This window comes from Balaenoptera musculus, chromosome 3 (assembly GCF_009873245.2).
Source record: "Balaenoptera musculus isolate JJ_BM4_2016_0621 chromosome 3, mBalMus1.pri.v3, whole genome shotgun sequence".
Taxonomy (NCBI): domain Eukaryota; kingdom Metazoa; phylum Chordata; class Mammalia; order Artiodactyla; family Balaenopteridae; genus Balaenoptera; species Balaenoptera musculus.
Window position 1 is genome coordinate 105,127,563 of NC_045787.1, and position 25,516 is coordinate 105,153,078.

The 25,516-nt window shown below is 41.0% G+C and overlaps 1 protein-coding gene across 2 annotated transcripts in view; it reads left to right on the forward strand.

Annotated features, from left to right (window-relative positions):
• Positions 1-11,288: 11,288 nt before the first annotated feature.
• SLC12A2 (solute carrier family 12 member 2) overlaps positions 11,289-25,516 on the forward strand; it is a 109,677-nt gene continuing 95,449 nt past the window's right edge. For both annotated transcript variants that reach the window (XM_036847195.1, XM_036847196.1), the window contains exon 1: positions 11,289-12,517. In XM_036847195.1, coding sequence (XP_036703090.1) covers positions 11,780-12,517 — 738 coding nt within the window. In that variant the 5' untranslated portion in view covers positions 11,289-11,779. The remainder of the gene's footprint in view (positions 12,518-25,516) is intronic.

Consider the following 25,516-nt stretch of genomic DNA (forward strand, 5'->3'; position numbering starts at 1 on the left):
CTGGAGACCTGGCAATGTTATGTTTGGTGACCAAGTCGTGATTTATACAGATATTTGCTTTGTAATTTTCATCAAAATGTACATATATGTTTAAACACTTCCCTGTATCTATGTTATATATCATGATAAAAACTATAAAAATAAAACAAAGCACCCAATACCATTCTGCATCAAAACCACAGTTTACACAAAACCAGTATTCTGTCTATGATACCAAAGGATATTTTATGTTAGTTTCCAAGGAGTCATCTTTTGGGCTTGCAGGATGAATTCTAAGGTTTGGACATTTATAACCCCAAAATAAAGTACAGAGAAACTGAATATAAAACTGTGCCCAAACCATCACAATAAAAATCAGTCCCATTACTGAGTATATTTAGAATAGATGAGAAGATAGAACTTCAGATTATTCTTCATTATTAGATCTTTAATGGTTCTTCCTAAATCAGATATAGGCCATTCCTTTTCAAGAATATAGTATTTCTTGATGAATTTACTACATAAATTGCAAATCCTCTTAAATAATCATACTAATGTATTCTTCCTATCATTATTGCTCATATTTACCCACCCTTCAAAAAAAGAATCTGAGAGCTGAACAAAAGAAATACGTGAGGTATGTCAAGAGGCTTAAAATCATCTAATTAAAAGAAAATCTCTTCTCAACTTAAGCTCCACATCCAAATACATATTGGTGGTGATGGTGAAGGAAGAGGAAGAGAAGCTTTGAATTGCTATGGTATACACACACACACACACACACACACACACACACCCCATTTTGTATGGGGAAGCCCCCACAAAATGTTAGCTATGCATAATTTTCACTTAATATTTGTAGGTACATTTTCAGTTCCATGTTCAACATAATTGCCATTTTAATAGGATGTTTTATAACCCTTCAAAATGCAGATTTCTACCCACTGGCAGGACTCATCATCAAAGGGAATTCCAATTCCATGGGTTTTGGCTGGCCACATGACTGCCCAGTAAAAGATGACATTTCCTAACCTGCTATGCATAGCCAAGGGCCTAAATTTTGGCCAGTAAGATGCAAGAATGTGAGTATGCGTGTGTGTTAGTATGTCTGTCTGTGTGTGTGTGTGCACGCTCGTGTGTGTTGTTAAGGAAGTTGCTTGTTGTCTACTCTCTAGTTCCCCCTTCCCACTGACTAGAAAAAAGCAAGATAGGAAGCAACTGCCTCTGACCCAGAGATGAGAGCTCCTGATGAGAATGGCAGAGCTACCTGGCTAGCTTGAGACACATTTCTGCACTACTGTCTGAGTAAAAGATAAATGTTTATCTTATTTCTGCACTGAAATTTGAGGATACTGTTAAAGTAGACTTTAATATAAAAGCCAAAATACTCAAATTATTTGAAGACAATTATTAAATCATTGCCTTATACCAAAGCAAAAGTAAATATTATAAGAATTAGGAGATTAAACATAAAACCTTAAACTGAAATATATATACATACTAATTTTTGCACATGGTCTTGTAATGGCAAGGTTCTAGGCATTATATAAAAGGTAAAAATCACAGAGGAAAAGATTGAGATACTTGATCGCAATCCGTTTTTAAAATAACTGCATGTCAACACTAGGATGAACAAAACTACAATGCAACTGATAAACTGAAGAGAACCAATTTAGTTTAAGGTTTATGTCTGTGATACTTAAAAACTCCTAAAATTGGTAAGTAAAAGACATTGGGAAAATGGCAAGGAACATTGCATTAATACTGATTCTTGTTTGCAAGCCATGGGAACCAACTCTGGTTAACTTAAGAGTGAATTACTGGGAGAATATAGGAAAGCTAAAAGCAAAGAGAACTGGATGCAAAAAGGACAAGAGAAGTAGTTCCAGAGGAACTACTATACAGCCTTTTCTGAGTGCTATCACTGAAATAAAAGGACAGTTCCATGGAAACAGTTTGAGGTGGAAGATGAAGTTTTGCTGGTGACTGCTTTCCGAAGATACTCCCGTGAAGGAAATGAGGAGGCGAGACTGGGCAGAGGAAGAAGCCAACTAACGCTGCGGATGCAGCTGAAGCCTTAGCCAACCCCACAGGGCGCTCGTCAGAGCAGTCACAAGGAGAGGCAAAGGCCTTTGTTTTGTCCCTTTCTCCACTCCACCCTTCAGCTGCCCATAGGCAACGCAGTTCTCTAGTTAGGGAGGCAGTGAAGTACGAGCAGCTAACAGACCCGGCAACCGGACTTACTTTCTGACTTTGCACCACACCCCGCAAAATTCAAAACTCTTAGGAGAACCAGACTGGCACATTTGGTCATGTGCTCACAATTTGGCTGGGGCAGTCAAGGTCCTCCAATGTTCTGTCCTTCCAACACTGCAGAGAGGCCATACCCACACCCCACCAAAAAAACATTTGTACGCTATTACCAAAACAAGGCAGAATGGAAGCCAGACTTCCAGGATACAGAATATGTCTATTATAGATATCAACAGGCAATTCATAAATAATGATATGTAAATGATGAATAAACTTTTAAAAGTTCACCCTCACTAGCAACTGATGATCTGAAAATTAAACCTTGCTAATGAGACTGACAAAGATTAAGAAGGATCTTTCTCAGAATTTCTAAGGATGGTGGGAGACAGGCACTCAAATACAAAGCTAATAGAAGAATAAACCGATATAACATTTCTGAAAATCAATTTTGCAATGTATGCCGAAAGTTTTAAAAATACACATACCCTGAAATTTCACTTCTAGGAACTTAGCCTAAGGAAATAATCAATTATAAAAAAATTTATATGCACAAAGATATTCAATGCAACATTGCTTGCTATATTTATAAAGGAAGGAAATAAACTAAACATTAAAAAAATAGGTGATAGATTCAGTAAATTATGGAAAATCCAAATAATGCAATATTATGAAGCCATTAGGAATCATGCGTTTGCAAGATAATTATATATACAGAAAGATGTTCATGTTACTGGTAAGTTTTAAAAATTACAAAACAGAATATATAATAAATCTTTTTGTAATATCAAAAAGCAAAAGGTAAATGCTATTTTAGGGTGATGGCATTATAAGTACTATTTCCCTTTGATTTTTCCTATGACTTTTCTTTTTTTTTTAAAGATTTATTTATTGATTGATTGATTGCTATGTTGGGTCTTCGTTTCTGTGCTAGGGCTTTCTCTAGTTGCGGCAAGCGGGGGCCACTCTTCATCGCGGTGCGCGGGCCTCTCACTGTCGCGGCCTCTCTTGTTGCGGAGCACAGGCTCCAGACGCGCAGGCTCAGTAGTTGTGGCTCACGGGCTCAGTTGCTCCGTGGCATGTGGGATCTTCCCAGACCCGGGCTCAAACCCGTGTCCCCTGCATTAGCAGGCAGATTCTCAACCACTGCGCCACCAGGGAAGCCCCCTATGACTTCTTTATTAAACATGTGTTACCTTTATAATTAGAAAAATATAAAAATCTAATTAATTGACCTCATAAATGTGGATTTTTAAATTTATATTCTGGAACTTTATGTCTTTAGAAATTGGTTGAAATAGTGGTGGACTTTCAGTTCAAAACTCTTAAAAAACAAAAAACATTTTTTGACTTATCAGTAGAGTTGTTACTCAGGGCCATCTTCGAAGTCAGATGTGGTAGCCCAGTTTCAAGAAAAAATAATTACTTGAACAGTAAAAGTCTGTCCTTAACTTTATAATCATCTGTTGTTTTTTCTGTTTTGTTTTGTTTTTTTAATTTTGGCTGCGCTGGGTCTGAGCTGTGGCATGCGGGATTTTCCTTGCGCCATGTTTTAGTTGAGGCATGCGGGATCTTTTAGTTGCGGCATGCAGGATCTTTTATTTGCAGCAGGCGGACTTCTTAGTTGCAGCATGCAGACTTCTTAGTTGCGCCATGCGAACTCTTAGTTGCGGCATGCACGTGGGATCTAGCTCCCCAACAGAGGATCGAACCCAGGCCCCCTGCGTTGGAAGCGCGGAGTCTTACTCACTGGACCACCAAGGAATTCCCTGTTGTTTTTTTAAGTGGAATATTGAATTTAATAGTTTTGGCCCACATATAAGGAAGATTAAATTAATTGGAAAGATCCCAGAGAAAAGTAATAAAAATTACGTACCTAGAAATTGGGCTCTATAATGACGTGCAAGAGGAAATAATTTAGAAAATAAAACCAAAAATAACCTTACAATTTATGGGTTTCCATAACCTGTGAAGAATAGGACATGAAGCAAAAAATCTGAATTGTTAGAAGAATAATTTAGTTTAGCCACTACGAAGAATATACTGTTCTTAAATAAGTATTTGAGCATTTATTACATGTTTAATACTATGGCTGTAAGGACTTGTAACCATGAGCATGTGTTACTAAAGGAAAAAAAGTTTGTTTTTTTAAATGTCAAAGGCAGAACAAGTACTCTGTTCCTCAGTATAGGGGTTTACTATATAATCCTTTAAGATCCCTTCTATATTTATGACTTTGAATTTCAGGAATCTTACACAATTACAAAAACATATCTCAATTATACTTGTGGCTTTTTGAAAGCGAAAAACTGGAGTAATCATTAAGGAATATAATAGAGGATAAAAAGTTAGAGATTTTTCATTCAGAGTGAAGAAAATGTAGGGAACTCCCTGGTGGTCCAGTGGTTAGGACTCTGTGCTTTCACTGCCAAGGGCGCGGGTTCAATCCCTGGTCAGGGAACTAAGATCCCACACGCTGCATGGTGCGACCAAAAAAGACAAAAAAAAAAAAAAAGTGAAGAAAATGAAGGTATGTAATTTAGTTATGGGGTACATTACAATATTTGACTCCATAAAGAGGGTGCAATTTAATTCTTAAGGCCTGTGTGTTTTGTTAAGTGTTGGTGTGTGTATTTTTAATCTTTATTTTTGGGAAAGTATAGTGAAATACAGACAAAACATTCCTATAGCATACTTTAGTATGTAACATACATTTACTGCATAATAGTTTTAGTAACAAACCATTAGTTTTAAAGGGCACAGTAGGAGGGAAAAATGGATTTAAGGTGAATAGAAAAGAAATCCTCAGTCTGGGCTGCTGTTCCATCTTCCAAATTAAGTGGCGGTGCAACTAAGGAGCCCATGTGCTGCAACTAAGGAGCCCATGTGCCGCAACTAAGGAGCCCATGTGCTGCAACTGAGAAGCCCACATGCTGCAACTGAGGACCCTGTGAGCCACAACTAAGGAGCCCACCTGCTGCTACTAAGACCCCACGCAACCAAATAAATAAATATTAAAAAGAAAAGATTAAAAAAATACAAATTAAGTGGCAGCAAAATAGTGATACTAACAACTGCTTAAAAAACCCCAAATCTGTAACAGAAAAAGACAGCTTACATGCTACTCAAAAATCATTTAAAAGCTTCTCAAAATCAAAATGAAAAGCAAATTTTAAAACTAAACAGGACACACTCCCCAAAAAAGATACAATTTAAAAGTTTAGCCTTAGAGCCATTTTAAAAAAATTTCAATAAAACATTAAATGCTTCCAATAATTTTTTAATGTTTATATATATTAGGGCTTACCATGTATCAGGCACTGTCCTAAGCACCTTATAGATAGTAATTAACGTAATCCTCATAACTCTATGAGTTAGCTACCATCATTATCCCTATTTCACATATGAGGAAACTGAGGCACAGAGGTCACACTAGCCCATGTCACATGACTAGTAAGTAACTAGTGAAGCTGAGATTCAAATCCAGGTAGTTTGGCTATGGAGACCATGATTGTAATCATTTAGCTATTTTTGTAAAAGTATTTATTTGACATATTAATATTTGATAACAATTTTGAACTTTATTGCAAATGTTCACAGCCTGCAGAATTAGAAGTAAATCAGTGCAGACACAAATAACTTTTCCAATACAAAATTTTAGTGATTTCCTTGATTAGCTTTATGACAAACACATGTGTAGGTGGAGGTAGGGAATGAGAAAAGAGATTGTGTTTACTTTAAACGCATTTGTCATGAATTTACTGCTTGGATAAACAAAACATAAAAGATTTCGAATCAGTAAAATCTTGGGCTATGTTTTCTGAAAGACATAATTTACAAGTACTAATTTAAATGTTATTTAGATAAAAAGCAAGTCAGATTTTGATTAATGTTTAATTCTCTGACTGACTTTAAAATCTTTATATTTTTAATTTAAGAAGAATATGATCAGACTTAGATAACAAAATTGTAACATTTACAGCATACACAAGCTTCTCTAGGGTAACTTTTTTTTTCCATGATAATCACTTTATTTCTCAAGGGAAATACCATTGACCTAACCTGTATGCTGATTGCTAGCTAGTAAAAATGGGAAACCATAACCAGGTAGAATGTGAGCAGAGTAAGCACGTCTAACTAAAACTCAGTGTAAAAAAAAGATAAATAAAAACTGTGACTTTAAAGCTCCACAAGGGGGCTTCCCTGGTGGCGCAGTGGTTGAGAATCTGCCTACCAATGCAGGGGACACAGGTTCGAGCCCTGGTCTGGGAAGATCCCACGTGCCGCGGAGCAACTGAGCCCGTGAGCCACAACCACTGAGCCTGCGCATCTGGAGCCTGTGCTCCGCAACAAGAGAGGCCACGATAGTGAGAGGCCTGCGGACCGCGATGAAGAGGGGCCCCCGCTTGCCGCAACTAGAGAAAGCCCTCGCACAGAAACGAAGACCCAACACAGCCAAAAAATAAATAAATAAATGAATAAAAAAAAAAAGCTCCACAAGGTTTTGTACCTCACATGCTCTAATGATGCAAGATGTGAAGAGTTGCAGGTCTAACCTAATTTTTATCTCCTTTTAGGACATTTTAGCATTTGTGAAATGAGAAGCTTGGAACAACATCCTAAGTCCCTTCTAGTCCTAAAATTCTGAGTACATTCAATACATAGTAAGGACATTGGTACATACATGGCCAGACCGACTTCCTGGCAAAAGGGGAAGATGAGCAAAATGCCTGGGTTACTCCTCCATCACGGCCCTTACAACAAGTCTGTTCTCCTCAAAGTGAGTCTGTAACTTGACAACCGGTAAATCTGATAAATGTTTGCTAGCAGTGAACTACACGAGACTTCTCCTGACAGTGTTTCTACAAGTTTCACATGCGTACTTTGATTCTATCTCCTGGAGCCCTTGGTCCCTCTCTCATTACCCTCTCATTATGTTGGCTAATACATGTTACTAAATTCAATATATATTCACCTCTCATCTTTTTCCACCTCTTGGCCCAATTTAACACAGCTGATCCTACTTCGCAAATGCCTTCATCTGGTTTTCTTCTCATATCTCAGGCCACTTCTTTAATCTAGTCATCAAAGTTTGGAATCACACAAGTCTGGGCCCTAGGCCTTCTTTTGAACTCTATATCTATGCTATTTTATATGGAAGCCACTAGCCCATGGGGCTGTTTAATAAACTTAATAGAATTTAAAAATTCAGTTCAATTGCCCTAGGCATTTCAAGGGCTCAAAACCCACAAGTGGTTCATGGCTATTGTATTGGGCCACACTGATACAGAATACTTCCAACATTCTATTGCACAGTGTTGCTCTATTCCATCTTACTGAGTGACCGTATTCGTGCCCACGGTGTCAGGTACTATCATCTATTTGCAGAAAACCCTCACATTTGAACTCTCATACAAACTTCTTTTTTGAGCACAAGACCCATGTAGCCAAATGTTTTCTTAATTTTCCACTTGGATGTCTCAAAGCCCAAAATGCCCCAGACCAGATTTCTCATATTCATCTTCAAACCTAGCTTTAGAATGTTCTTCCTCACTAATGTCACTGCCATCTAACTCCAGGTGAACACGTTTGAAAACTCAAGTTATCCTTCATTTTCCCTCATTCCTTCAATCCGTTTCCAAGTTCTCTGAGTTACGTCTTAAGTACCATATCGCTCAAATTTTTCCCCTTCCTCATTTCCCTGCATCCCCCATAATCCAAACTCCTATAGCTTGATTAGTGGAGAAATCTCCCTGGATTTAAATTTTGGTTTTGGCTGAGTGACCTCAGACAAGTTTCTTAAACTCTTTTCCTTAACCAAGATTTTCATCTGTAAAAATAGGAATAATACTATGATGTTCTTCATAGTGTTGCTGTAAGAATTAAATAAGACTATGAACGTAGAGTTTAGCACAGTATACAGGACATAAATTCCCTATAAATGTTAGCTACGATTATTACTATCATCTCATGCCTAGATTACTGAAATTGTATCCCGTCTTTCCATACTTATTCTTGTTCCTCTCCAATCTTCTGCCCGCAATATAATAACTAGAGAGACTTTTAGTAAATGTAAATCCGATCATTTGTGCTCCCCACCCCAAATCTTCCCGGAAACCCATTTTATAGGTTTTATAGGGCTTTTAGAATAGACTCATCTTTTATTACTCTTGTCCCTTAATCCCTATTCTTTAACCAAACTGGCCATGTTCATTCCAAGAGGCCTGTTGCTCGCCATATTTCCCTTTTCTCAAACCCCTATGAAAGTTATAGTTTAATCCTAGTCATCCTTCAGACCTCACTGAAAAGTCACTTCCTCCCTGACTAAGTTTGGTCCCTCTCTTTTGCATTCTCATTGTACCATATTCCTCTCTGTCCCAGAACTTCTCGGTTTGCAATCACATGTTTATGAGTGACTACTATTTGTTATTACTATACATTTCTTTGTTTCCTCCAACAGACATATCCGCTTGAGCTCATGATATTCCTCCAACACAAGCCTGCTCCATTCACCATCTTCTCCATCTCAGAAAATAGCAATACCATTCTTCCAGTTGCTCAGGCCCAAACTCTTGGATTCTCTTCAATACTCCACATCCATCAGCAAATTCTATTGCCGCCACTCCAGAGCTTGACCACTTTCCTCCCATTTCCACTGCTACACACAGTGGTCAAAGCCACACCTTTACTTCCCGGATTGCAGCAATACCTCTTAACACATCCCCTTGCTTTTTTCTGTCACCACTGCTTACCCACTTGTGTATTTACAACAAGGCAGCTAGACTGATCCTTTATATATCATCAAATCATGTCATTCCTCTACTCAGACCCTCCAATAACTTGCCATTGCTAGGGACTGTACTGTGTCTCCCCAAAATCCTTATGTTGAAGCGCTAACCCATGTGACTGTATTGAAGATATTGCCTTTAATGAGGTGATTAACGTTAAATGAAGTCATAAGGGTGGAGCCCTGATCAGATAGAAATGATGCCCTATAGAAGAAGAGACATCACAGTTCCCTTTCTACCATGTGAGGACACAGTGAGAAGGCAGCCCAAGCTAATATACCATCCCACTCAGAGTAAAAGCCAAAGAGGTGCTATACATTCTGGACTGTCATGTCCCCAACCCCTAAACTCTCTGACCTTTGATTCTCCCCTTCCCTTAAGCAGCTTCAGCCACATTGGCCTACATGCAATTCCATCAACATTTCGGGCATGCTCTCACCTTCAGGCCTTTGCTTTTCCTCTGCTTGGAACACTCTTTTCCCAAGTATTTGCATCACTCATTTCCGCACTCAAATGTCACCTTCTCACGGGGGTCATCCTATGAAAAATTTTACCACCTCCATCTTACACACATATCCCATTCCCCTTTCCTTAGCACTCACTACTAGCATGCTACATATTTTACCTATTTATCTTGTTTATTGCCTCTCTCGCTAGACTATGAGCTCCATGAGAGAAGGGATTGTCTGTTTTGCTCATTGCTATATCCCCGTAACACAGAGCACCTCATAGTAGGTGCTTACTATTTGTTTAGATCAATGAATGTTGAATACCCACAGCCACCAAATTAGCTCTGGAGCTAAAAGGTACCACACGCATCAGCTACTAAGGCAGCAATCTTGTAGTAGAAACTGTACTGCCTAAAGGACCACCTGCTTGTTCTGGCTTCTAGTTTTCTGCTAATATTACTACAGCTCATGAGGGACTTTAAAAACTGTGGTTCCATGATCCAAGAGCGGTTCCTTCCTCTATCTTTACAACAGAGATAATAAACTGAGACGAAAAGTTGTGAATGTCAAATAAAATCACGGATAGTACAATTTTTTGAAAATTGCCTGGCTGCAGCTTTCTTGACGGTATTTCCAAACAGTTCCGCAAACTCTGCCTCTCTTTGATCATGCTTTCAGGATTCAGCAAAGGATGTGTTTATCCCCATAAATAAAATTAAAAATTACGTAAACATCAATACAAAACTAAAAGACAACTGATGGAAGAAGCCATTCATGGTTATCTGTTTATGTAGGGCTGTGGGTAGAATTTAGGTTAAAAATGGGATTCTACCGCTAAGAAAATTGCAAAGTAATTATATTCCCCTATTTTTTACAGAAGAGAAAATAGGCCTGCACAGGAGAAGTACCTTTCTGTTTTACTTGAAATAGCGGAAGTCTTCACAACTTAAACCATGTCGAAACTTCCCGGTTAGTGCTCCACAGTTAGTTATTGCTCTCAGTGTATTCATTTCTATGTTTTTTGCAAATGCCTCCAGTTAAAAATTGTCTTGAAACAATATGGTATCACAACTAGGCTCCCTTCTCACCTTCAAACATCACAGCTTTTAAAATGAAGGTGTCATAGGAAATGTGGACACACCCAATGCATCACGACTGGAATTAATATCTGGTTATGCAAATCTAACGCTGCCAGGCAGGTAAACACCTCAAAGGCAGCACAGAAGAAATCTTGCCTCCCTCTAGGCTCAGGCCTGGAGTGAGTGAGGGGAGTCGCGGCGGCCCGGAGCTCCGAGCAGGCCTCGCCGGGGCCGCGCCTCCCCGGGGGGCGCACCTTGCCCGCAACTCCGGAAGCACCTGCGGTCCGGACGGGAAACCCCCGGCATCACCCGCAGGAGCTCAGTGCGGCCCGCCGCTCCTGCATCGCCTCGGGTACCACGTGCCGCAGGGGAAGCGGCCCGGTAGCCCTGCAGCATCTCGCGAGATCTCGCCGGCTCGGCCCCGTATAGAGAGCTTAGAACTTAAAAAAAAAAAAAAAAAAAGGAAAAAAAAAGCGAGCGGGCGACTGCCTCCGGAGCCGCCGCCGGAGCATCAGCAATCGGCGTGAGCCGAGGCGGGGCCCGCACGCCCCTTCTCTGGCCGGGTGGGCCGGGCACCGTCCGCAGCCTGGTCTGCAGTGGCCTGTGCTGTCGGCCCACTGACGCGCTGCCCCAGGGGCGGGGAGAGAGGGAGGAGGCCGGGGGGCCCCCGCTCCTCTTCGCCGCAGAGCCGGGCGGGGGAAGGAGGTGAGGGGGTGGGAGGAGGGCGACGGAAGAGGAGGTAGCGGCGCAGAGATCTTCCCGGCGACGGCGGCGAGGCGGCGCTTGGCCGCTCCCGGATCGCGTTGCTCATGCTGCCCGAGGCCCGGCGTGGACTGGCCGGACGCGATCCCTGAGTGGGGTAGCGCAGGAGCCGGGATTGGCCGAGAGCCGAGGGAGCCTCCGCCGCGCGCCACTGCGGGACCGCGGGTGGGCGGGCTGAGGGGCGGAGGAGCCGCGGGCCCCGCCTCCCGCGTGCTGCAGCGGGAGCCACCACCGCCGCGGCCCCGCCGAGGCTTTAAACAGCGGGGCCCGCCCCGCGCCCGCCGCACTCGCGCGCAGACTCGGCTGCCGGAGGCGTTCGTGCCGGCCCGGGCTAGCGGCGGCGCGTGCGCGGCTTGGAGAGCGACTCCCTCACCTGGCGTTGCGGCAGCAACCACCGCCGGCCGGGGGCGCGGAGGGTGTGCAGCCCGCCAGGTCCGCCAGGCTCTCCGGGTCCGCCGAGCGTCGGGCGGCGATGGAGCCGGGGCCCACGGCGCCCTCCTCCGGCGCCGCGAGGCTGGCGGGGGTCGGGGAGATGCCTCCAGCCGCCGCGCTGGCCGCCGCTGGGATGGACCTGCCCGGCACGGCCGTGCCCTTGGTGCCGGAGGATGCTGCGACTGCGAGCCGGGGCGGCGGCGGGGTCCGCGGGGAGGGCGCCGCGGCGGCCGGTGACGGGCTGGGCAGACCCCTGGGGCCCACCCCGAGCCAGAGCCGCTTCCAGGTGGATCTGGTTTCCGAGAATGCCGGGCGGGCGGCTGCGGCGGCGGCGGCGGCGGTTAACGCTGGGGCGGGGGCCAAGGAGACCCCCGCGGACGGGAAAGCCACCGGCGAAAGCGGGCTAGCCAAGGGCAGCGAGGAAGCCAAGGGCCGCTTCCGCGTGAACTTCGTGGACCCGGCTGCCTCTTCTTCGGCAGACGAGAGCATGTCGGATGCAGTGGGGATCGGAGGCGACGGGCCCAACGTGAACTTCCAGAACGGCGGGGACACAGTGCTGAGCGAGGGGAGCAGCCTGCACTCGGGCGGCGGCGGCGGCAGTGGGCACCACCAGCACTACTACTATGACACCCACACCAACACCTACTACTTGCGCACCTTTGGCCACAACACTATGGACGCCGTGCCCAGGATCGACTACTACCGGCACACGGCAGCGCAGCTGGGCGAGAAGCTCCTCCGGCCCAGCCTGGCGGAGCTCCACGATGAGCTAGAAAAGGTGAGCTCTCCCGGCCCTCTCTGCAGCCCTCTCGCCAGCCCCCACTCCTTCCCAGCCGCTGGTCCGCGCTGACCGCGGGATGTAGCTGCCGGCTCTCCTCTGGTGAGGCGGCGTGAATGGACGTGCACGACTCGCTGGCATCTCTGGATTCAGCTGTCAAGGGTGGAATTGCAGAGGAATGTAACTTAATCTCTTAAAAGTTGGCAGCGGGTTAGGCTAGTTACGTGATACCGGAGAGGCTGCATTTAACAATCTCCCCCATCCAGTTATATATCTTGTGTATGCTTTTTTTTCCCTCACCCACGCTTAACAATTACCATCCCTCTGAATGACAGTTGTACTTTTAGGCCCCGAGAAGGGAATGTGCAGGAGGTTTAGGTGGTGAGGACGTTTCTCAGGAGGGAGTGGAGAGCACCTACCATCCGTGTCTTTTTTTAGAGGTTGTTGTTGTGTGGGTTATGTACACCCGTTAGGGGTCCCAAGAGTGGGAACATTAGTATTTGAAGGGAAAATCTTAGCAGGGTGTGTTTGTGGTGTATGAATTATTAAAGCTCAATTCCTGCAATCTTGAATGTGCAAAGATATAGAAATCTTAAGTCTTGGGACAAGCTCTTCCTGATAATGGCATAAATCCACTTTTTATAATGTAAACCTTTTGGAAGAGGGTTACATCAAAAAGGCGGGGGGCAGAGTCTAAGAGAGAGGGAGAGAGAAATAGAATTGTTTTTTCTGTGGAGGATGTCCAGAAAGACCTTCTGGGGTTTTGTGTAAGTAGTTATACTTGGTGAACAGAAAACCATCCCTATAAACTCTATTGATTTCTGTAATTCTGTCTTTTATGGCCGCATACAACTTGTATTTTTTCAGGGTACAAAATCATTCTTTTGAGATGACATTGATGCTTTTGAGATTTGATTAATAATTTTTTATGATTTGGGATTACTTGAAGTCTGCCTTTACAAGTGTATAATGAATACATTGATGGAATTTTGTGAATGCAGAGTTAGCACCATATAGGTTGACACGATCGAAGTGTTGGAAAGTTTAAATACAGAAAGTATGTAATTTCTTTTGGATATGATTATTTGACTTCATACAGTCATTTCATACAAGACTGTACTTGTCCCAGTGTTTGAAAATGTAACATTCATAACATTCATTGAAATAATTGCCGAGGTCCCAACCCTTACAGCTTATTGATTGTTTAAAAGCCTGACATCATTTAGCTTTGGGTAGTACTACTCCTTTCATTCTGTTATGGTATTTTGTCATATCAGAAGAAAAACGATTTTTAAAACACTTATTTTATTCATATTCCTGTAGTTTCTTTCAAATCTATTATATTTTCCTTTCAAAACTCAAAATTCTCATAAAGCAGATTATATAGCTGGTAATTTCCTTTTTAGAGCATTTTTATTATTGAAAATATTATATAGATATTTTCAGATTTATTTCACCAAAGCCCTGTAGTTTAGTAGTAAAACAGTCTGTATTTACCCGTAAGTCTTAAAAGCTTTTTTTATTGAAGGATATTATATACCTTGATCTTGTATGCTTCCTAGGAAAGTTTTTGTTATTTTAAATTAAATTCTCTCAATAACAAAGCCCTTCCAGTTCTCCAAATTTTCAGGTTTTTGTTTGGTGTTTTTGGTCAGTTCGCAGTATATAAAAAAGAACACCTGTATTGTTTAGATGTATAGTAGTTGAAGAAGTCACCTAGCTTCTCAGCCTCAGCTTCCTCACCTTTCAGAGTTATTTTGAAGATTAGGGGGAAAAAATGTATGCAAAGGCCCACGTTCAGCGCTTGCAAAATAATAGCTAGTATAGTTACCATTTCAATCATATATTGGCCCTTAAGAAAATAACATCGTTAAACTTTAGGACTTCAGTTTTAGATTCTCTTAATTTCTGCATTTTTTCAGTGAATGTAGTATCTAAAATGTTATGTTCAGATTTTCATTTGTGCAGCATGTAGTGTAATGAATTCTTTGTAGTTTTTTACCTTTTACCATTTGGGCCCTTTATGGGCAGCGTAAAAGGTTTATTAGGTTAAATAAGCATAGAACCTCCTCTTGAAGATAATTTTGTTTAGAATTGAGCGAATGGATTAAAGAGATGTGTCATGTTAAGGAGCACAAATCTGGCTATAGATAAACCAATGTTGAAGGAGGGCAGGGGAGGGCTGATAGTATAGGTTGGCTAGATTCCCAAAAGTTGTTCTTCACTTTTTAGATTGACTCTTACTCCTTAAAACCTTTTCTAATGCTTGTAGCTCTAGGTGAAATCATAATATTTAGAATTCTATAACATTTAATCTTAGCTCTTGATTGACTGTCATGTAGTCTGCTTGGGCCACTGAATGCTTGAATATCTACCATGGATCTAACTTTGTGCTAGGAACTATGGAAGAACAAAAGAAGTAGAAGAAAAGCACTCCAGAAACTTGTTGGGGGAAAGGACTATAGTGTCTTCTACGTGAATTCCTTTCTTTGCCCAGCACTGTGACTTTTTAAAGTATTTTGCCTAGAATCCAACTGAAGGGGAATAGTTAAACAACCATGGTGCGTCTTGCTATATTATGCAGCCATTCTAGGGCTAGGACCCATGAGTTCTCCATTTATCGAATATTTATTGGGGAGAAGAGTTTGTTAGGTGTGGGCCACCTGGCTGTGGCACTGCGGGATGATGCGGTGATTAGCAAAACAGATACTGACTCTGTCATACTCTAGGCATACATTAACCAAATGGTTGCACAAATAACCTAGTTACAAACTTTTTTTTTTTCCAGTGCTATGAAAGAGAAGGGTTAGAATGCTGGTGAGGATATAATAGGACCTAATTTTAAGTGGGGTGGGTTGGGGAGGCCTTTTTTTTTTTTTTTTTAACTGTAATTAGATATTACCAAATAAAGTAATAAACAACTCTTAACTTAGAGTGCAAAATGAAAGCACCTTATTATTTTAAAGGTGCAAAAGCAAGAAAATACAGCATAAACTTATCCATTTTTAAACAGTCGTCTGTGTGATGGGTATACAAAGTATGACATTGAAGCTGAAACCTGAAGGCTAAGTTGATGATAGGGCAGAACAGTATTCCAGGCCAAAGGACCAAAATCTGTGAAGATAGTGAGGTGAGAGAGTGGTATGTCCAAAGAACTATAAGGAGGCCAGTATGAGATTTTATTATAAAGGTAGTGGGAAGTTATTGAGTTTTGTGTGAGGTAGCAACATGGTCTGTTTTGTTTTGACACCTTTTGATTGCTGGATGGAGAAGGGTGAGAATGGAAGCAGCTTTTACTGTGGTCTCCTTACAGATAATAAGGATTGGGGGCAGAATGAGTGGGATGTAGGTGGATTGGATGTGGGAGTGAACGAGAAGCTGATTCCCAGCTTTTGGACTTGAGCAGCTGAATAGATGGTTGGTACTTTGCCTAAGACGGGAAAAGCTGGAGAAGGACTATAGATCGGGGAGGAAAGAAAGAATGCTTTTGAGTAGCCTGCAAGATATCTTAGTCCAAGTGTCATTTTGAGGGAGAAGGGGCAGAATATATTTTATATGTATATGAAATATATGTGTGTATGTGTATATACATATATATTTACATACATATGTACGTGTATATATATTTATGTGTTTATCATCTAAAGTCATGCATGAAATTACTTGGGGAGAGTGGGTAAATAAGAGAACAGAAACAGGGTCTGGGATTGGGCCTGGGGAATGTCTAAAGGTCTACGAGAGATTGTGGCAACACTAGCAAAGGAAGTTAAGAAGGAGCTGTTAGGCTGGTGAGAAATAGCCAGGAGAGCAGTGTCAGGGAAGCTGAGAGAAAAGTGTTTTAAAGAAGGCACAAAGTCTTCAGAGATATGCCAGTAATTGATTTTTTTTTTTTAAAGTATTTCAAAGAATATAACCGAAGTAGTGATTCCTGCCCCTACAAGAAGAAAGTAAAAAGTGGGGGGTAAACAAATAAGTGTTTGATAGACAACTTCAACATGTATGATGGAAAGCATGATTATCAAATGTGGAAAAGTATGTGGTGGAGAATCCATAATAGCTCCTACTGGATTAGAAGCAGTTTTAAAGTAGTTTGAAAAGATTGCATTACCACTGCAGAGCTGTCCGTAGGCCAAGGTTTGGAGCCTTTTGCTGGTGGTATGTCAAATCTTTGTATGTGGCCTCTCTCTTTTAGCCTCTCTCAGTAATAAAAAGGGAAAGGTCAAGGGAACAGCTATATCAAGTGTCTTATGTTTCACTGAACTTGTTGGTTTTTTCATTTAATTCCTAAGAAATAAGTCTTATACACATTTTACTCATGATAAAATGGGGTCATAAAAAGTGAAGAAATTGCTTAATGCCACTCTCAACAGGAAGTGGTACAGCTGGCATTCACACCCAGGTTTTACTTATTAATGCCAGGACATAGTAGCTCCTCTTTCTTGTTATTTCTTCTTTCTCCCTATCCCCTGGACCTGCTCTGAGATGGCAGGGATGTTGAGGGGGACATGTTGGGGGTTGCCGACATCACTCTTCTATCTTGACCTCCTGAGAGTAGAATGGTTACATAACTGAGAGAAAAGAGGAGGAATTCTTGTGATAATGTAATTACTGACTAATATGACTGTCTCTTTCACTAGGATCTGAGCTGGTGTCTCATTCATCTCCAGACAGAGAATAGGTAGTTAATAAAGATTCGTTTATCGAGTGTATCAGGGTGGGCAGTTCCTCCCACTTAACAGGGACTTTAAAACACTAAACAAGTGTAGCTGCTGCTCTAAATGGGCTGTGCTGAGTCTTGGACAAGAAATTCCACACACTACTAATCATGTCAGTACAGAGGTTGAGTCTTTGAAGGTCGCCCTGGGGGAACCAGAATGGGTCACATCCCTGGGGATAAGGAATAGAGTAGGTCCAGGAATGAGTAAAGGTGGGACCTTGATCAGAAATATTTGTTCAGGGCACAAACTTGCACTGTTTCACAATTTTGCCAGGGGCCCCACCCTCTAAACCCATGACACCAGAGCTGAAGTCTGATTTACCTGTAAGACTGTACACATTCTCCAAGTATATACCAACTAACTGCCTGGGGAGAAGGAAAGATAAATTTGGGGATTTAAAATCTGGCAAAAAATCTGTACGCTGCTATCGTAATCAGTGTCTTCTCTATGTGTGTTTGTGTTCATAGTCACATTCCCAATCTTGTTAGGCCAGAATTTGAAGGACCAAAAGAGCGTTTCTAGGTTCTTATGTACTGAGTGTGTTTGTTTTCACTAATTTTTGATTACATGTTTCATACGTGTTTGTAACGTCTGTAGCACTAATCGAATTGGCTCCATGCTGAAGTGAAATGAATATGAATTTAGTTATTCAACAAATCTTGATTGAGCATCAATAATAGCCCTGTTCTGAGTGCTGGGGTTACAGCAGTGAGCACAACAGAATTGTGGAGCTTTCATTCTAGCAGTAAGAGAGAGTAAACAGATAGGTCAGATGTAACTGCCGTGAGGAAACCGAAAGGTGGATAGATGCTGATAGCTGGGGTGGTGTTATTCTGGGGGAGTGGGAGAAGCCCACTCTGGTACATGAGCAGACACTAGACGGGACTGAAAGATCAGCCCATGAAAACACCTGAGGGGAAGAACACTAGGCAGAGGACTGCAAACACCAAGACCTTGAGATGGCAGTGTGCCTGCGGTATGCTTGGCATGACTGAGAAACAAGAGGGCCAGCAAGACTGGAGTGGCTAGCAGGAGAGTGATAGGCGAGGAGGTTAGAGCAATAGTGAAAAACAAACAGTGCAGAACTTGGTAGATCGTGATGAAGACTTGGGGTTTTACCCTGAGTGATGTAGGGAATCATGGAGAGCTTTGAGCACAGACTTGACATGACCTGACTTACATTTTTAAAACATCACTCTCATGCTATGTGGAGAGTATCCTGTAAGGGGGTAAGAGTGGAAGCTGGGAAACAAGTTAGAAGCCTATTGCAGTGTTTTAGTTAAGATGATGATGACTTTTATGAAGGTGATAGTGTTTGATACAATGACAGGTGTTTAGATGCTGGATATGTTTAAAAGGTGGAATTGTTGGGATTTGGTGACTGTTTGGGTGGGGGGTTTTCCCCTGTTGAGAATGGAGTCGATATTTATGAAGAGGTGGGAGACTGGGAAGAGCAGGTTTGGGAGGTGGACTCGAGTTGGGTTTCATTCTACAAATTAGTTCTACAATGGGGCAAACACTTATAAAATTGCAGCTACTGGTTTGTGAAATAATAGAACCTAAGAAAATGGGTTTTAATTTGTAGTATAAAAATGTGCTTTTATGCTACAAATTTCAGGTAAAACCATGAGAACCGGTAGTTTTTCAAATAGAGTATAAAGGGGTGGGGAACTAGTGGGTTGACTCCACAAAGTGAGAGAGTGAGGAATGGACAAGGAAAACTACTTAAATACTGAAGTTAAAACTATATCAATGGTTTCTCATTAAATATGAAATTTATCATCTGCCATTGGATTTATGATTCTTCCATTTTTCACTAGAACCTGTAATAGTGCTTTCTTAAAGCTATTATGAAAAACTTGGAGCCCATGGAGGACTTGGGGATTTCTGATTAGAAGAAGGGGGAAGTCTGAAAGGCAAACATAGCTTAGTGGAATCTTGTCTCTCTGCAGAAGCTGATTGTGGCTGGTGTAGTCATAGTACCCTTGGGCTCAGAAATTTCTCTGCCTTAAGTTTTCACTATGCTGTTCCTGAACACTGACAAATTAGCTATTCATCTAGGGTAAGAATACTAGAAACCTCTGGATGGTTCTTTGTTGGGCTGGTATGAATTGGTTCCTTCAATGATGTAGCTTCTAACAGAGTTTAGTGTGCGAGTCACTTTGGAGCTTTTTTGCGGGTAGGTAGCTTGGTAGAGCAGGCTTTATTGTACTCCAGTGGAGGAAGACTTAAAGGACCTATGAGGACCCTGATCATCTGCTGTAGCATGACTTTTACCCCATCGTTTCACCTAAATAGTTTTTTATTTATTTATTTTATTTATTTATTTATTTTTGACTGCATTGGGTCTTCGTTGCTGTGCGCGGGCTTTCTCTAGTTGCGGAGACCGGGGACTACTCTTCTTTGTGGTGTGCGGGCTTCTCATTGCGGTGGCTTCTCTTGTTGCGGAGCACGGGCTCTAGAACGCAGGCTCAGTAGTTGTGGCACATGGGCTCAGTAGTTGTGGCTCACGGGCTCCAGAGCGCAGGCTCAGTAGTTGTGGCACACGGGCTTAGTTGCTCCGTGGCATGTGGGATCTTCCCAGACCAGGGCTTGAACCCGTGTTCCCTGCATTGGCAGGCAGATTCTTAACCACTGCACCACCAGGGAAGCCCCTCACCTAAATAGTTCTTATTAAAGTCACCAGTGACCTCCTCCATCCTTATCACCAATTCCAGCAAACCTTTTTTCTCAGCAGCATTCAACCTTCCAGCAGCATTTGATATTCTTTTGAAGTCTTCCTGATACTTCCTTGGCTTCTGTAACACCACTCTCTCCTTTAGTTTTCCTTCTTTCTCTCTGGCTCTTTCAGCCCAGTGTCTTCTGCATTTTCCTTCGTCTCTAAACTGGCCATCCTCTAGGCTTGATTCTGGCTTTCCTTCTTCCTCTGCTGTCTTCTCTCTCTGTATATCCCCTGTCTATATCACCTGTAGGCTAATTGCTCCCCAAATTTTGTCTCCCACTAATACCCCGTTTGTGAGTTCTGGGCATCCAGAGCCTGCTGGACGTTTTTGCTTCCTTTCCAAAAGACACCCCACACTCACAAACTTAAGATTTTTCTTCCTCTGCCTCTGAAAACAAAACCACCAGGTCCTCTTCCAGTGTGCCCTGTGTCTCTGTGAATGGTACCACCATTCATCATATTGCACAAGTGAGAAAACTGAGTCATCCTTGACACTTTTTCTCACCTCTCTACATCCAGTTCATCACCAAGTTCTTTGTATCACTTTTATTTCCTAAATATTATTTTCATCCTCACTGCTACCATCCTAGAGCAGTCTGTAGCATATCTCTCCAGTAGCCTTCTCTGCTTTCCCCTATTCACTATGCCCTCCTATTACTATTGTGCCTGGAGTGATCTTTTTAAAACAAAATTGATCATGTTATTCCTTGGCTTAAAATTAGCCCTGCATTGTCTAGCTCTGGCCTGCCTCTTCTTTAGTGTTTCGGTTTCTCAATGGCACAGTACTTCCTCTGGCCATAGTGCCTTTGTATGTAATACTATCCATGAATTCTTCCTCCCTTCTCCCCCATACCACACTGATAACTTTTCAGTCTTAATATTTCACTTCAATCTTTATTTCCTGAGAGAGGAAACCTTTATCCTCCAGTCTAGGACAAACCTCTTTTCTCTTCTAGCCCTTATTTCAGTTAGTGGGAGTATGTTTGTTAAGGTGGTTGTTTGAGTAAACTTCAGTCGACTTCAAGCTCCATGAGAAGCAGACTATGTCTGTGACTGTTTATCATTATGTCCCTACTACATAGTAGACCCTCAATCAATACACGTTGAATAATAGAACTATTCTTTATAAATTATTGTAGTACAGAATAATCTTAAACTCTTTTATGTACCTTATATTGTCATCTAGAATCTCTAAAGGACATTTGACAGGCAGATGGCCCCAGTTTGCACATTTGGAATTTAAGACACAAAAGAACTAAGTAACCTGTCCAAAATCATAAGACCCGTAACTGGCAGAGCCACGGTTGGAACTTGCAGCAACCATTTTGACTCCCAGTTGATGTTAATTCCAATGTCCTACAGTTTAATACTATGTAAGTTCTTGCTATTTTGGTTTTAATTCCCATGGCAGTTGTGTTTTAGTTCATTGAAGATAAAGTAGAAAATATTTGGACCCCTCAGTTTCACTGTATGGATAGATCTTTTCCCAACAGAAAAATATTTTTTAAAAAATTTAAGTATAACAAGGTTTCTTATAAATGGAATCAAAGTACGTTTTTTTTTTTTAATTTCTTCTGCTTTTCTTGTCTGTATCTCCCAAAAGTGTAATGTAAATGTTTAAATGTTCTAGGGTTGCACTTTTCAGTACTATAACCACTAGTCACATTTGGCTGTTAAACTAAATTTTTTTATTTCTTATTTTTTTAATATTTATTTATTTATTTATTTATTATTTTTGGCTGCATTGGGTCTTAGTTGCAGCACATGGGATCTTTCATTGCAGCGTGCAGACTTCTCTTTAGTTGTGGTGCGTGGGCTCCAGAGCACCGGCTCAGTAGTTGCGGTGCATGGGCTCCGGAGTGTGTGGGCTCTGTAGTTGTGGCGCATGGGCTCCAGAGCATGTGGGCTCTGTAGTTGTGGCGCGTGGGTTCCAGAGCGCGTGGGCTCTGTAGTTGAGGCATGTGGGCTCTTTAGTTGTGGTGTGTGGGCTTAGTTGCCCTGCGGCATGTGGGATCTTAGTTCCCTGACCAGGGATTGAACCCATGTCCCCTGCATTGGAAGGCAGATTCTTAACCACTGGGCCGCCAGGGAAGTCCCTAAACTAAGTATAAATTAAAGTTAAAAATGCATTTACTTGAGCCAAATTTTAAGTGCTCAATACCCACATGTTGGCTAGTGGCTACCATACTGGACAGTGAAGATACAGAACATTTCCCTCATCACAGAGAAATCAGTTAGCCAGTGCTGTCAGGGGAAGTGATATTTAAAGGAACTTTTCCCTTCCCTCATTCCTCCTTTCTTGGATTTCTCCCTTCCTTTTCTTCCATGTTAAATAGTCACCACTAGTTTAAAATTATTGAACAGTCAAATTTTCTCTAATTTTGCATGAGATCCTTCCTTAAATAAAGTTGTCTAAACATATTAGGCCCTCAATGAAACATTTGTTTTGAATCACTGGAATTTATCTCTTTCTGAGAATGGAGATCTTTAATATTGGAAAGGGTCTTTAATATTGGAAAGGCTGTGAAGAATTTCTTAATATTGTATAAAGTGTTAAGTTTCCAAAGCACTCTTAACTCATGTATCTGTATTTGGTCTTCAAATCTATCTTTGGAGAAGATGGGTTTTCAGAAGGTCTTAGAGTAGCAGTCATATTTTGCAAGGTTGTGGTTTGCCTAAGCACTTAACTAATACTTGGTAAGGCTGCATCTCTTTGAGACTAGCTCTTTGTCTCCATTTTCTTTTGGACCAGTGATTCCCAAATTTCTAAAAGAATTACCTGGAGAAAAATTACAGATTCCTCACTCCCAAAGAATATACATGCCATTTTAAAAAAGCTTTCCTGGTGATTCCCAGAGAGCCAGGTTTCAGAACCAATGTCCTAGACAGACTTTGGTTATCATTAATGACAGTAGTGTGGGGTTTTTTGTTGCTTTGTTTGTTTGTTTTGATATGCTGATTGTCAGTTTTGAAACATCCTACTATAGGAACCTATCAAAGATCTGGATTTAACCCTTAGATAACTGTATAATGAATTGTATAATGTTACCAGTTATTCAACATCTGTCATGTTTCAGGAGCAGTCTGTAGTCTGTGCACAGTAATCTTCCAAACCAGTTAGTTTACAGATAGACAAACTCAGAGGCTAATAGCAACTTGCCTAAGTCTCACAGCCAGTGAGTGGTAGATGCTGGATTTAAACATAGACATGTTAATGAAAGCTCACATGTGAGGTGCTAGGACAAATCCTGTAGGGAAGTCAGACACACAAGTACTAACTGGTAAGTCTGAATCCTGATGAGTTCACATGGAATAGCTGGAGTGAGATATTACCTCTCTTTTATAGAACCTAATGGTTTCAGACATAAATAATCAGGCTATACTATTTTAGAAGTTAAGCTTTATGATAAATTATTCTTAGTACTGGCTTACCTGTAAATTTCCAGAAATAATAGATTTGGCTTGTAGGACTTGAAAAATTATCGTTTCACCTATTTCAGTCCCAATTATTTGGCAGATTTGCTGATTAGAAACAAAGCTGATTCAGTAATTACGCAAAGCAGCAACAATAACAACAAAAAGGCCTCATTTAAAAGGGTTCAGCACACCTGCACTTGGGGACTACATAGTTAAACTTTATACACAGTTATAACAAATATGGCCTTCTGGTTTTTCAGAACGAGGGCAGATTAGAAGGGAAAATGAACACTGGCAGAGGTGGATTCAAAGATGACCAGCATGTTATACAGATAGAAAATAAGAAAATCATAAAAAGCAGAAAATAGCAGTCTAGAATAGCTCTTGAGTAGACGCAGAGACAGGACCTGAGTTTTGGTTGTCACAGTATCTCCATCTAGCATAGTGCTGGCACAAAGTAACCATGGTGTTTTAAATCTCAATACAAAAAGAGTCAGCCAACTACACATTTTTGGAAAATTTCAGTCTCATGTCATCCTAGAGTATCGCATTTTAAGAGGCTAAGTATTAGTCCTTTTCAGAACCAACACTTTAAAAATTTACTCCAAAGGTTTCATTGTACTTTGTTTATTTAAAATGTTTATTACCATATCATTATGAAGAGAAGATAATATAGGATGTTTGAAAAACAGAGAAAGTTAAAGACCTCAAATCCTTAACACTTTTGCATTTTTATATACATGTAAAAATTATGATTTTATATCCTACTCTTCCCACCTAGCATTAAATAACTAATCATAAGTAATTAGTTTCCTATGTCACCCATAGTAATCTTCTATTTAAGTGAATGTTTTTATGATACTCTCATACATGTACCATATGATATGTGTACCATAACTTGCATTTTCTCTGCAGACTCTTTAGTTCATTTACATTTATTGTGATTTGGCTGTTATTAGGCATGGTATTTTGCTATTTGTTGGTTTTCGTACCCGTTTTTGTTCCTCTCATCCTCTTTTCCTGCCATCTTCTATGCTAATCAGATCTTTTTTAATATCCATTTTAATTCTATTTACTTTCTTGTTATATATCTCTTTGCATTATTATTTCAGTGGTTGTTCCACTTACAGAGAATATTGAATTTTTCCAGCTAAAATATAGGAACCTTAAAACAGAATACTTTTCTTAGTACTTTGGTAATCATGTAAATTACAAACCCAGCAATACAGTGTTGTACTTTTTGTTTTCAACAAAAGTCCTACGACTTTTAAAAAAAGAGGAAAGAATGCTTATATGGTGTTTTATTTCCTTTTTTTTTTTTTCTTCCATTTCTTCTTGTAGATCTGTGTTGCCATCTGATACTATTTCCCTTCCTTGAGTAGTTGTTGTAAGGGAGGTCAACTGGCAACAAAATTCTTTGTTTTTATTATCTGAAGATGTCTTTACTTCACTTTTGAAGGATAGTTTTGCTGGATGTCAGTTTCCTGGTTGCCAGGGTTTTCTTCTTTCAGTGGTTTGAGTATGCACTTCCAGTGTCTTCTGCCCACCATTGTTTCTGATAAGACAGCCATTAATCATACCATTGCTCATCTGTATATGATACATTGGTTTTCTGTGGTTGCTTTCAAGATATATTCTTTACCTTTGGCTTTCAGGAATTTGTACATAGGGGCTTTTCTCTTTGTGTGGATCCTTTTTGGGTTTAAATTTCTTGTATCTGTAAGTTAATGGGTTTCACTGCTTCCTCCAGCCATTTCCACTCTGCTGTTGAATCCATCTAATGAATTTTTAATTTTGATTTTCAGATTAAGAATCTCTAATTTTTAAAATATAGCTTCCATTGCTCTGTTGAGATTCCCTCTGTTACTCACTGATACCGTACTTACCTTTAGTCTTTTAATATATTCATTATATATATTTTGAAGTCTTTGTCTCCCATATCTAACATCTGGGCCCACTTGGAGTTAATGTCTAATGACTTTTTTTCTTGATTATGGGTTATATTTTCCTGTTCAGTAATATTTTGGGTTAAAGACTAGACTTGTACATAGATAACACATTGTAGCAACTTTGGGTAGTTGTTTTTTTCAGTATTCTCATAAGGATTATTGTTTTTTGTTCTAACAGGTACTTAAGTTGCCT